Source organism: Phocoena phocoena, chromosome 3, assembly GCF_963924675.1.
Source record: "Phocoena phocoena chromosome 3, mPhoPho1.1, whole genome shotgun sequence".
NCBI lineage: Eukaryota > Metazoa > Chordata > Mammalia > Artiodactyla > Phocoenidae > Phocoena > Phocoena phocoena.
The window spans coordinates 111,604,527-111,617,133 of NC_089221.1; the positions used below are offsets into that span (position 1 = coordinate 111,604,527).

Here is a 12,607-nt window from a genome sequence, read left to right on the forward strand (position 1 = left end):
CTGCGGGGTCCATCCAGCCACATTCTACACACAGCATGGTCTCCTGACTCACGAGACACTGTCCGGAGGGGCCAACGTGCTCTCTGCCGCCACCTGGCAGGGCCCACCCTGCGCAAGAGACCTGGGCAGTGCCTACCCTGTGCAAGAGACCTGGGCGGTGCCTTTCAGCCTGGTTCCTACTGGACCCATGCTCTGCACCAGCCCAGGGCTTAGTGGGCCTCCCTGGCTTCTGATCTCCCAGGGCCTTCCTCTAAGGGCAGGGGCCTCTGGAGGTGGACACAAATGAACACGCATCACTGAAATGCTGCTGCTGCTATGTTGTTAAGACTCTTTCCTCTTTCTCTTTTTTTAAAAACACATTTAACCTGTAAGACGCAGCACCCAGGTCATTTGTCAGAAAGGCATTAGCAAATCCATGACAAAACCTACGAGCATAGAAGCAGGGAGCCATCTTCCTACCTTTAAGGAAACAGTCCTTGCTGTGGACGATGACAATCTTCTTCCCCAGCAGGCAAGCAGCACGGTGGAGCTCACAATGGTTTTCGTAAACCCTCCCGTCGGAGCCACACACGGGCACGTAGCTGGGACTGCAGGCCTCCAGGCACCGGCACTCGGGCTCCCCCGTCTCCCTGCTGAGCGCGCACCTGCTCCCGTGGCTGCAGAACTTCTTCCTGCAGGAGGCCGGCAGCCCACGGTGGCCGGAAAGCCCTGCCAGACACACAAACACAGAAGGTCAGCCGTGAGCACGCAGGTGTGTGTGGCACGGCCCACCTGTGTGGCTCTTTCAGGCTGTGGTGAGCAGAGGCTGTGAAGCTCAGGCCTGGGGGCTCGGGCGCCCCATGGAGCCCCTGCCCCTCTGGCGGGGGTGCTACAAGCAGTGCCCTGCCGTGTAGAGCCCAGGTTTTTTGGCTGGCTCTCGCCAAACATCTCAGACACAACCCCTGCCCATCCTGGAAGGGAGGAGTAAACAGAGGGCTACACGGAGCTGGCAAAGTACCGATGGACCCTGCTGACTGAGCGGAGGAGGGCTTTCCAAGGGACAGAGGGCTTGAGCCAAGGCTCCCGTAACCACAGTGCAGGGAGCACTTGCCTGTCTCTGGGAGGAGACGGTGTGGGTTGGGGGGATAGGGTAGCAAGGCGTGGTTCTGCCTTATAGACTCAGACAGCCAAGCAGAGGCGTTTTGGTCTGATATGTTAGGGACTGGGGAGCCGTGGTGGGGTCTAGGGAGTAAGGAGAAAATGGTACTCTTTTTTTTTTTTTTTTTTTTTCGCGGTACGCGGGCCTCTCACTGTTGGGGCCTCTCCCATTGCGGAGCAGAGGCTCCGGACGCGCAGGCTCAGCGGCCATGGCTCCCGGGCCCAACCGCTCCGCGGCATGCGGGATCCTCCCGGACCGGGGCACGAACCCGCGTCCCCTGCATCGGCAGGCGGACTCTCAACCACTGCGCCACCAGGGAAGCCCGAAAATGGTACTCTTGAATTTCAGGATCGGGGGGCAGCCAAGGCAGGGAGGCCAAAAGTTGACCTATCCCTCTGAGGAGAATACAGTTCTCTAGGACACAACAGCAGTGGTGGCACCAGCAGCCTTTGTCCACTGCTCAGTTCTTTCTAGCACAATCCTGCAGCCTGCCTCTGTGGGCAAGAAGGCTGAGACCATGGAAACAGCAGCTGCTGTGTTCCTTTGGGTCTCACACTTGCCATGTTGTTGTGTGCCAACACATGCCCATAGTGATCTCAGGCAGTGGTGTCTAGAGCTCACACACCAAAGCAGCAGGACAGCTGGTAGAGTGGCTTATTGCTGAAAAGGTACACTTACATGGAGGGCCAAATAAGCATCTACCACCAACGCGACACTCCTCCAAAGAGTCCAGAAAACTGGATGATTGCCACGTGGCATTAATGGCAACAGACAGCAAATTGAGAATCATAAAGGGATATCAAGACGCAAATAATTAAAACATGAATGCAGATTTTATGGCCACAGAAGTCTTTGCTTTTAAGTTTTAATTAAATCTTCTTCAAAATATTGGCAAGACAGAAGGGCCTGGGCTGTCAAGACTGAACTTTCAGCCTCAAGTCCTACCCCATGGGATTAACATGCCTAAGGAAAAAAAAAAAAATCTTGTTTTTGGTTGAGTCTGTTTTTCATCATTATAGATTTGAAAAGAAAAAGTCAGTTATCGGTAGATTAACTGCTTGATTCAATAACTCATTTAAATTCCTCCAGCCTTGGCAAGCTGAGAAATATTGACTTTTTCTTGAATCATAATAAACTAGAAGGTCAAAATATCTCTGAGCAGTATAAAAGTGCAGATTGTAAGTGGGCGTGGGAATCTCCTTTATCCACCTGGTTAGCTGTTGGCGTGTCACCGCGAAGGCTAGGTGGCATTCACTGGCCCCAGCGCGCACCCTCCCGTCAAGGCTGACAGGTGGCGGGGAGCCAAGGCACTCGGCAGTGGGAGGCTCTGGGCTCGAGGCCCTTCACCCGGGTGCTTTGCCACGGAGTGTGTTAGATGAGCGTGATTCTCCTGTGTTACTGGAAAATGGGTTATCCTGGAGAGCACCAGAGGCTATTTGGAAGAAACTAACCAGCTCTAAAAATAGCAGCCTTTGTTTCTTTCCCACAGAGTGCTGGCACTGTGTCACTATTTTAATAAACTGCCCTGCGGGATGAGAAGGATACCCACTAGCCACCCCATTTCAAAGAAACAAAGCCCAACCTTCCGAACCTCCCGTCTTTCAGTTCCTGTTTTGGTGCTTTTGCCCCGGCTGTGCTACCTGCCCAGACTGGGCTCTCTCTGGTCCATCAGCTCCAATGCACCCTTGGGGTCCACTTCCTCCACCAGGTGCCTGCTGCCACCTCCAGTCCGAGGGCCCCTCTCCGAACCCCCTGACCCTGAGAGGGTCTGCCCCACTCTCTGGCCTCAGGACGCCCCACGGGTGCAGGACCTTTGTCTTCTCGAGCCTGCCCCTCACTCAGGATCTAAGAAACGCAATCGTTTTCAAAGCTGTTCTACCTGTTTCGGTGCTTAACCCCCAGGCTAGAAGCTGGGATGGGAAGGTGGAAAGGGCCCCGCATGTCGTGACTGTTCAGGGGTGTACCACCCTTGCCACCTCCACGTGGGGAGCTGGAGGCATGGAGGCACGAAGGGGAGGCAACTGTCCATAGAGGTGGGCCTCCTCTGGGGTAAAGGGGACTAGAAATAGGAGTGGCAGTGCAGCGAGGCCCTTCAGAGACCACCTAATCCAGGGCAGGCATCAAAGGAAGGCCAGTGAGCTGTGGACGGGGGTGGGGAGAATCCTCTCTACCTGATCCTATCCCCTCTGAGACACCCACATGCCCAGGCTGCACCCAACACCTCTGAGGACCAGCGCTGCACGTGGCGCTTCCGACGCCCAGGTTTGATCATCCTGCAGGTGTGGCTCCGAGCGCCTCCCCCAGGCTGTGCTCTGAGGGGTCAGTGTTAAGAAAACAGTTGTGCCAACCTGTGCTCATCGAAGTGGCCAAGAACACCCAGGTTCTCTCTGACATGGAAATGGGCTGTTGGCAAATATTTGATTCCTAATTATTTGCAATTAAGACAAAAGTACCTTGAAAGCCCTGCACCTGCCCTTCCCAGTCTGCGACCAGTACGCCCCCTGAACAAGCGGAGAATGCCGTGCATGGGGGCGGCCTGGGGTCCCGACCCCGGCCTCCGAGACGCCGGCCAAGCGTGGTTTCATTAAATGAGGCCCTTGTCACCACTTCCTCCTTGTTATGAAAACAGAATGAATTCCCCCCTCCTACCAGGACGATGATAAAACAGTAATGGGAAAGGTAACCAAGTGAGGCTGCCAGCAACTGCCTACAGTATTTATGAGGACGACCATGATGCCTGAAAAAGATATAATGTGCTTAATTTCTAGTCATAAAGAAAGTCATTTACCCGGGTTAGAAACTGATCATCTCACCCAATAAGCTGCTTTTCAACACTAATTAAATGTACCTGACATGGTCAGACATGGGAATTGCTACATGAAAGTGATGGTGGCAGAAGAAACAAGTCCATTTGTACCAGTCTGTGCTAAAGCCTCCCTCTGCAATTCAAATAAGGATTCTCGATTTGACCGCCACAGACCAGGTGGTGGAGGTTAGCCATGGTGGAGTCAAGCCGGCCCGACCCCAGGGGAGGGATCAGAGGGAGAAGCCTTCCTCCTTCGCCCAGAGCAGGAAGCCTCCTTCCTTGGTTTCTCACCTCTGACCACAGCACAGAGCACAGACGGTTCAGTTATTTTGCCCCCAAACTCTGACTCAGTCTCTGAAACTGGTTCTTCACATAGAGTAAACCAGTAAGCTCTCCCCTCTCAGGGATCCTGCCCTGAGTGGCACACAAGGGGAAACCCCTTCGAGTTCCTCTTTGGGATGCTAATTCCACTTCAGGCATGTTTGCCCAGGGCAGCATTTCACCTGAGAACTTGTCCTTGGCTTGCCTACTGAAGGGAGCCCCTCCCCTTTTCCCAGCCTGAGGAGGTCATTCTAGGTCTCTGTGGGTGGTGCTGCCTAGGCCCCCTCCGGCCAGCCTCAGTGTCCCAGCAAAGGGCTGGGGCTGAGACGCCCACTACCTCGCCCCACCCCTCCACAAAGCCACAGTGAGGCGATGGCTTGGCTCTACGGTGGCTGCACACTGCGGGGCCCAAGGCCAAGAAGAGTGGGACGTGGACGCAGAAGACGAGAGGCGACAGGTGCAGCCCCAAGTACCGGCCGCCCTGCACGCTGATGGCCTCACTGCTGCCTGCCGTGAACCCCCGTCTGGCACCGCAGCGGTCTCCAGCTTCTGCAGACAGAAGGTATTTGTACAGGAATGAGGGGCCCACCTGTCAGCAGACATAGCCCCTTACACGCAGATTATATGCTTTATTCTCTGTGCATTGATATGGATCCATGGGGGGGGGGGGCTGCAGCCCATATCCTGTGTCATGGTCAGGTTCTTTAAAGACCTAGAGCGAAGAGTGGTGTGTGTACAGAGGTGTAGCTGTGTGGGCTGTATCAGGCAGGGGCTGAAGGTGATGATCCCAGTACGTGTCCCTACCTCATGGCCCCAGACATGCCCAAGGTGGTCTGGAGACAGAGCATCTGGTAAACTTTGACTCCGTTTAGCAGAGACCATGCTAGTGCCTTGGAAGTGGCTGCAGAATTTGGGTTTCCGCGAGAGCCAGGCAGAGACCCAGGTCTGCAGCCAGTGCAGTTTCTACACACCAGATGCGGTGGGTGGTAACAACGGGGTGCTTCAGGAGTGCCTGCCGGCCAGCCCTCCAACCGCCTATTCATCCAACAAATACTTACGAAGCACCTCCCATGGGCCAGGCCCTATTCTAGGTGCTGGGGACACAAGGCAGTGTCGTCAGGGCACTGACAGTACAGTGCAGGAAGACACACGGGAGCGTGGACGGGCACACACATACACGAGACAAACGCGGGTTGGGGAAAAGGCCAGGAGGGAGTTAAATAGGGCGATGCGGTGGGCCGGCTTTCATCTGAGGTCAGGGAAGCCTTCTTGTTTTTGGTGGTGGGGCTTTCATTTTACTTTATTTATTTATTTATATATTTTTAACATCTTTACTGGAGTATAATTGCTTTACAATGGTGTGTTAGTTTCTGCTTTATAACAAAGTGAATCAGTTATACATACACATATATCCCCATATCCCGTCCCCCTTGCGTCTCTCCCCCACCCTCCCTATCCCACCCCTCTAGGTGGTCACAAAGCTCCGAACTGATCTCCCTGTGCTATGCGGCTGCTTCCCACTAGCTATCTATTTTACGTTTGGTAGTGTATACATGTCCATGCCACTCTCTCACTTCGTCCCAGCTTACCCTTCCCCCTCCCCATGTCCTCAAGTCCATTCTCTATGTCAGCATCTTTATTCCTGTCCTGCCCCTAAGTTCTTCAGAACCTTTTTTTTAGATTCCATATATATGTGTTAACATACGGTATTTGTTTTTTCTCTTTCTGACTTACTTCACTCTGTATGACAGTCTCTAGGTCCATCCACCTCACTACAAATAACTCAACTTCATTTCTTTTTATGGCTGAGTAATATTCCATTGTATATATGTGCCACATCTTCTTTATCCATTCTTCTGTTGATGGACACTTAGGTTGCTTCCATATCCTGGCTATTGTAAACAGAGCTGCAATGAACATTTTGGTACATGACTTTTTTGAATTATGGTTTTCTCAGGGTATATGCACAGTAGTGGGATTGCTGGGTCGTATGGTAGTTCTATTTTTAGTTTTTTAAGGAACCTCCATACTGTTCTCTATAGTGGCTGTATCAATTTACATTCCCACCAACAGTGCAAGAGGGTTTCCTCTTCTCCACACCCTCTCCAGCATTTATCGTTTGTAGATTTTTTGATGATGGCCATTCTGACTGGTATGAGGTGATAGCTCATTGTAGTTTTGATTTGCATTTCTCTCATGGTTAGTGATGTTGAGCATCCTTTCATGTGTTTGTTGGTAATCTGTATAACTTCTTTGGAGAAATGTCTATTTAGGTCTTCTGCCTTGAGAAGGTGAGATTTGGCCTGAGACCTGAAAGTCAGGGGGCAGAGCCCCGGGCCGGGGAGAGAACAGCAGCCTGGGGGCCTGGAGCCCTGTGTACAGAGCAGGGGGGTGGCACAGGGAGAGGCCTGGATTGCTCCCAGGCAGACCTCACTGGGAAAGAAACAGTCTGTAGAGTCAAATTTGCCGCCTTGCCCAGATGTACCCCTGGGGAAGTGGGGTGACCCTGGTTCCCTGGAAGCCTGCAGTCAGCTCTTGGGAACTGAGTGTTGGAGGGAGGCCCCATCTCCTGGCGTTCAGCACTTCTAGCTCCATGCCGGGCTGAAAGGGCCCGTCCTCAAACACTCTCACAGGCTGCAAGGCTCTTAGCACCTCACAGGCTGCTGGTGGGGACGAGAAAAGCTCTCCTGGTCTCTCACCACTGGCCCCTTGGTGGCAACCTCCATATTCTCTGGGTGACCTGAGTACTGCGGCTGCCCTGGGTCCACCTCTACCCTGCAAAGTCTCATTCACGCTCAAGGGCTGGAAAGAGAATCTGCAATTCCTCCCAGGGAGATGTGCATTTCCAGTAGTACCCAGCCGGGGGGCTGTTGCTTAAAGTAACTCCTAGTCACTGAGTAAACAGTAAACTCCTGTTTACTGAGGCGTGCCAACGGCCAGGCACCATGCCTAACACTTACGTGAGCTCATCTAATCCTCATTTCATCCTCGTAACAGCCCTGTGAAGTAGACACACAGGCCTCACTCTGAATGTATTTGTATATGTGCCCATTTTACAGACTGGGAAATACAAGTCAAGCAGTGACATGCCTATGGTCAGACAGCAAGCAGGTTGTAGGTGGTACAGCCCAGATTTGAATGAGTCTCACCTCAAATCCCTCGGCACAGGGATAATCTGCTCAGTCAGGAATACGATCCCTGCCTCAAGGAACTCAGGCCAGGAGGGTTCAGATGTCCATAGTCTGAGCTTCTCCAACATCAGGACACATACAAATGTCCGCAGCCCTGGCCGGTAGGCTTTCTGCTGCTGATTTTGCAGCTAGGAGGCCAATTTAGCAAATTCTCTGAGGGCTGGAGGTTTACGGAGTCACAGGAGGAAGCGCTGCTTGGATCTTCGAACATCGAATCCCAAACCCCACTCCTCAAGCACGGACACCGGGTCCGCAACCCCTCCCTCCATTATGATGTCTTTCAGCTTCAGTGGCCCCCTGCTCCCCTCCTCTGGGCTTTTCCCCTGAAATCGTTCAGGTGACTAGTGGGCAGACGTGATGTTCTCTCAGTGACCACACAGCACAGCCTAAGCCGAGAGCACTGTGTGCTTCATGAAAATGGAAGTTTGACCAGCTTGGAAACACGTGACCAATTTTCCAGCTCCCAAAGCTTAACAGAACCATATGGTTACCCATCGCTGGAAGGTAACTTAACCTGTTCTGTGTATGGCTCACAGATACTAAATTAAGGTCTGACAAATTGGCTTCAAAACACACCACTAAGTCAAAGCCAGAAATGCCTGGCACACGGAGAGAGGAAGGAGGACCTTTAACCCTCAGCGGGCTCTCAGTTCTGCCTGAGGAATTTGATTCTAACCAATTCTGCATCAAGCCAAAACACAGACTAGGATGCTACACACTGTCCAAGGTCCCTGGGCAGGGCTTCTGGAGACAGTTATTTCCAGTCAGGGATGAAGAACATAAGTGCCAAATTATACTTTCCAAAAACTTGAAAACAGGACCCTGATGAGAATAAAAAATAAGCAAGTGTTAAAGATATATTCAACTCAGTAATGAGGGACCTGCAGGAGAGTGAAGCTGGTTCAAAGGAGAGTTGGAGGAGGTATACAGGCATTGGTGAGAGAAGGTGGGGTGAGATAGCCAGGAGAGGCACACCACCAGGTAATGACCTATAGGGCAAGAACACCATACCGTTCGGGGGTTATTTTTTCCACCAGAAAGAGTTTGCATCTTTACTGGAAACAAATCTGTAAGTTAACATGTAACTGCATAGTCTGGGCCTTTAATTAACACAAAATAGTGAGTTGAACAAAGATACAATTCCGTAGCATGGATCAGTATATCATTTTTATACTGCTAAAACATGTTCCCATATGACACGGGGAGAACTTGCCACCCTCCCTTGTCCTTATTCCCAAGCTCTGGATAATTTTCCCAATGCCACAAAGTACCTACAGATGTCATCTGAGTTGGCTGTCAGGACTTTCACTCTTGCCTCCTACCTGGGGCAGCTCCTTCTTCTGGAGCCCCCAGCCTCACAAAAGACCCCAGAGGGAGGAAATGAGACCCCAAACCACTGAGCTCAGCTCTGCTGAACTCTCACGTGCTGAAAGGCACCTGGTGTGGGAGGGTGAGAACAAGCTGGAGCCGGTCGGGTGCGAGTGAACCCATCTTAGTGCTCACGTGAACCCTGAACCGCATCTGGGTTTCAAGCAACCCGTGGTTAAACCTCACATTGACCTAGCCCTGGGCTCCTGGCCTTGTTAGCTGTATGATTCCAGGCAAGTTCCCCACCCTCTTTTCCCTCTAATTTAAAAATGAGGATAACAATGGCTTACCCTTTACAGGATTTTGTCCTTTTTTTTTTTTGAGGATTAAATGAGCTGATTCATGTGAAGGGCTTGACACATAGTAAGTGCTCAATTCAGACATTTGGAATTACTGACAGGTTGAATAAATAAGACTGAAAAATAAGAAGCCATTTGGGTTTACTGATATAAGTGTATACAAGCATGGGCTGGTTACAGTCTTCAGGAGGCCTGCCTTAATGAAAAGGGGAGCATATTTATATTGAAAGTATTGCCTGGTTTTAAAAGGCAGACTCACACACACACACACAAAAAAGGCAGACTCACAATAGCATGCTTCATAATATCTCGAAGAAATGCTTCCCTTGCAGCTTCCCTTACATTGGGAGTTTGCTTGACCCAAGTAAAGTCTGCCCAGCTTCTGAGGGAGTCTGAAATCACACATTCTCAGGGCACAGTGAAGAGCACTGGCCTGAAGCCCGAATGCAGCAGGCTCCACTCCACACCTCAGGGTCCCTGCCAGGCGAACCCAGAACTCAGTTTCAAAGGTAGCCATGGCACGGGCCCTGGTCCTGTGAACGTCGCAGGCCCACTTACCTCAGTCAGTCCTGCTGTATCTCTCCCCTCTGGGAGCCCTTTGCACTGTTATGCCATCTCTCCCTCTATATTGTATGATGGTAGTAAAGCCACCCGACTCACGATTTCTAAGAGCGTTCTCCCTGGGGCCTCCCACAGGCATACTCCACTTAGAATGGGCTCCCAGACTGCTGGCCCGGAGCTTGTTCTAGCTGTTTGCCAGCACTCAGCACTTCTCACCCCCTGCTCCTGTGGCTCCCCTGACAGAAGAGCAGGCCCTGGGGCAGGGCCTCCGCAGCCAGACTTCACAGTCACCCAGAGCTCCAGGGCGGGCATGCGGTAGTCCCTGTGGCTTCAGGGCAAAGTTCAGGTTCTATTTCTGCTGTTCAGAGCTCGGCACAGGGCCTGGCACAGAGTGGGCTGCGGAAAACGCCAGGTGAAAGACAGAATCTGATTAGGACACTACAGAGACCCAAGACGGCTTGCTAGAGATCTGAGTAATCAGAAATCAATGGTTCCAAAGAGACAGACATGGCGACACCATGAGTAATAGAAGGAGTGGAGACTGTGGACAGCATTTGGTTGGGAGACTAGAGACCTGGGTTCTGTCCGGGTTCTCCCAAAGCAAGTCTCCTTCACACCTGAGCCGCAGTTTCCTTATCGGTAACATGAGGCAGTGTCTAGAAATTCCTTGAGACTGAATTTAGGGTGTCTATAAAAGCCTGTGTTCTAACTTGCACATCTTTTGGCTGTAATAAAACTACAATAATCCCTTCTTTTTCTTTTTGCCTCTATTTGCCCTATCAAGCTACTTCAACTGGCCTCTGAAGGGTTATTTCAGAGACGAACTTGGGAGGAAAAGCTGTATAAAAATGTGAAGCACAATAGGATTTTTGCCCTTGGGAGAGTTTCTTTTACAAAATGGTTTTGTTTTAGAGAACTTCCTCCAAATATACTCCTATCCCCAAGTTCCTGTTCCTCTCCAGTTCGCATCTGTCTTATTCTCTGTCACCAGGGCCCTCATTTTTCCTCCTGGTACCGAGCTCCCTTGTCACTTTCTCTAGCTCCTCGGGGCTCCCTGTGTCTTCCAGCTGAGAGGGCCAGTTGCTGCTGCTCTCAGTGGGTCTTCACTCTCTCCCTGATGCCTCATTACGTGGGTTTGTTCCTGCTTCTCCACCAACTAATGACTCAAGGCCATGACACCTCGGACTGCCTCCGATTATTTCAAGGATCATTGTAAAGACGCTCAGCGTGAGCCACCAGGATGCTCCCCAACACTTTAGACCTACGACCGCAGAGGGGATGCTAAGTCCTTCCAGGGCCCTTTACCTGCTGTACAAGTGCTGCCCCCAGGTCAACGCATTATCTTGGTAGATCACTGGTCTTTGTGATGTATATTATAAACAGAGAGAATAATATGTACTTCTTGACCATTCTTTTAAAGAAAAAAATGAAGCACAATGAAAATATCTAATAGCAGCACAGAAAAATTTAGTACTTTCAATCAGAAGGGTATCAGTTTCTCCTCTCAAAGATCTGCCCTTTTCTCTCATTGGGATTAGCAGCCATAAAAATATTTGCTGGATAATATCAAAATAAAGCTTAGTAATAGTATCAAATAGGTAATTCCATTTCTCCTCTGGTTTGCCTGAACCAAGTGGTTGCTGAGGCCTCTGGCAGGGGGCCTAAGGGCTCAGGGAGGCTGGCTATCCTGGCTGAATGGGTCTCCCCCCGAGACCAGGAGAGCACATGCTGACCAGAGAGCAGGAGGCTTCTTCCAGGTGTCTCCGCAGGGGCTTGACAACCTGTCTACTCCCACATAAAGGCCCTCAAGACCAGCCACCCCCTATCAGGGCCTATCTGGGAGACCACTACTGCATTAGAGTCCTTCAGCGTCTGAACTTGAGCTCCAGGGAGCAGGCAGTGGACCATAACCACGGACACTAGGGGGTCCAGCCTCCAGGGGGAGGAAGAACAACCAGAATCAGAGCTGCTGGAGCAGGATAACAACTTCAACAGAGACAACAAACTATCAAAACTCCAGGAGAAGTGACTACAGCACAGAGAAGGTTTTCAAGAGGGTTGTGATTTTTGAACCAAAAAGAAAATCAGAGGAATTTAAAAAGAGAATGGTCAGTATTGGGACTCAAATTAGTGGCCTCCAAGATCAAGTAGAGTACATATCTCAAAGCCCAGAGCAAAAATAGAAAAAAAAAAAAAAACTCTAAAATACAGTAGTCATTCTAAATAAAAACTTTAAGGAAAAAAAGCATGGAGGACAATTTCCAAATACATCCTTTTAAATGACCAACCACTGTTTCAATTAAAAATCAGAAGCCAGGCTTCTCTGGTGGCACAGTGGTTGAGAGTCCGCCTGCTGATGCAGGGGACACGGGTTTGTGCCCTGGTCCGGGAGGATCCCACATGCCACGGAGCGGTTGGGGCCGTGAGCCATGGCCGCTAAGCCTGCGCGTCCGGAGCCTGTGCTCCGCAATGGGAGAGGCCACAACTGTGAGAGGCCCACGTACCGCACAAAAAAACCAAAACCAAAAACAAACAAAAATCAGGAGCCAGATAGGGATACTTGTCATCATCATTTTTATTCATAAAGGGAGTATAGTAAGACAAGAAAATGAAATATTAGTAAAAATTTGGAAAAGACAACTAACAATTATCTCTTTTTGCTGATTGTATATCTATATACTTAGAAAACCAAGGGGCTCTAGTGCAAAGATATGAAAATTTTAAGAGAATTATTATGAGGTGGTTGGACAGATGATAAATAGGCCAAAATTAACCATTCTTTTCTTCACTAGCAAAATGATTAGAAATGAGAAAGGGAAAAGAGTCCACTCATAATAATGATAAGACTATAAAAGATAAAACTATATTGGCCCCAGATAACCAAGAAAAATAAGAAAAAGAATAATGAAGGGGGATGTGCCTT

The 12,607-nt window shown here is 50.4% G+C and overlaps 1 protein-coding gene across 1 annotated transcript in view; it reads right to left on the reverse strand.

Annotated features, from left to right (window-relative positions):
* The window catches only part of FSTL4 (follistatin like 4), a 443,193-nt gene that overhangs the window by 241,703 nt on the left and 188,883 nt on the right, over positions 1-12,607 (reverse strand). Inside the window, exon 3 of the mRNA XM_065874776.1 lies at positions 460-708. Coding sequence (XP_065730848.1) covers positions 460-708 — 249 coding nt within the window. The remainder of the gene's footprint in view (positions 1-459; positions 709-12,607) is intronic.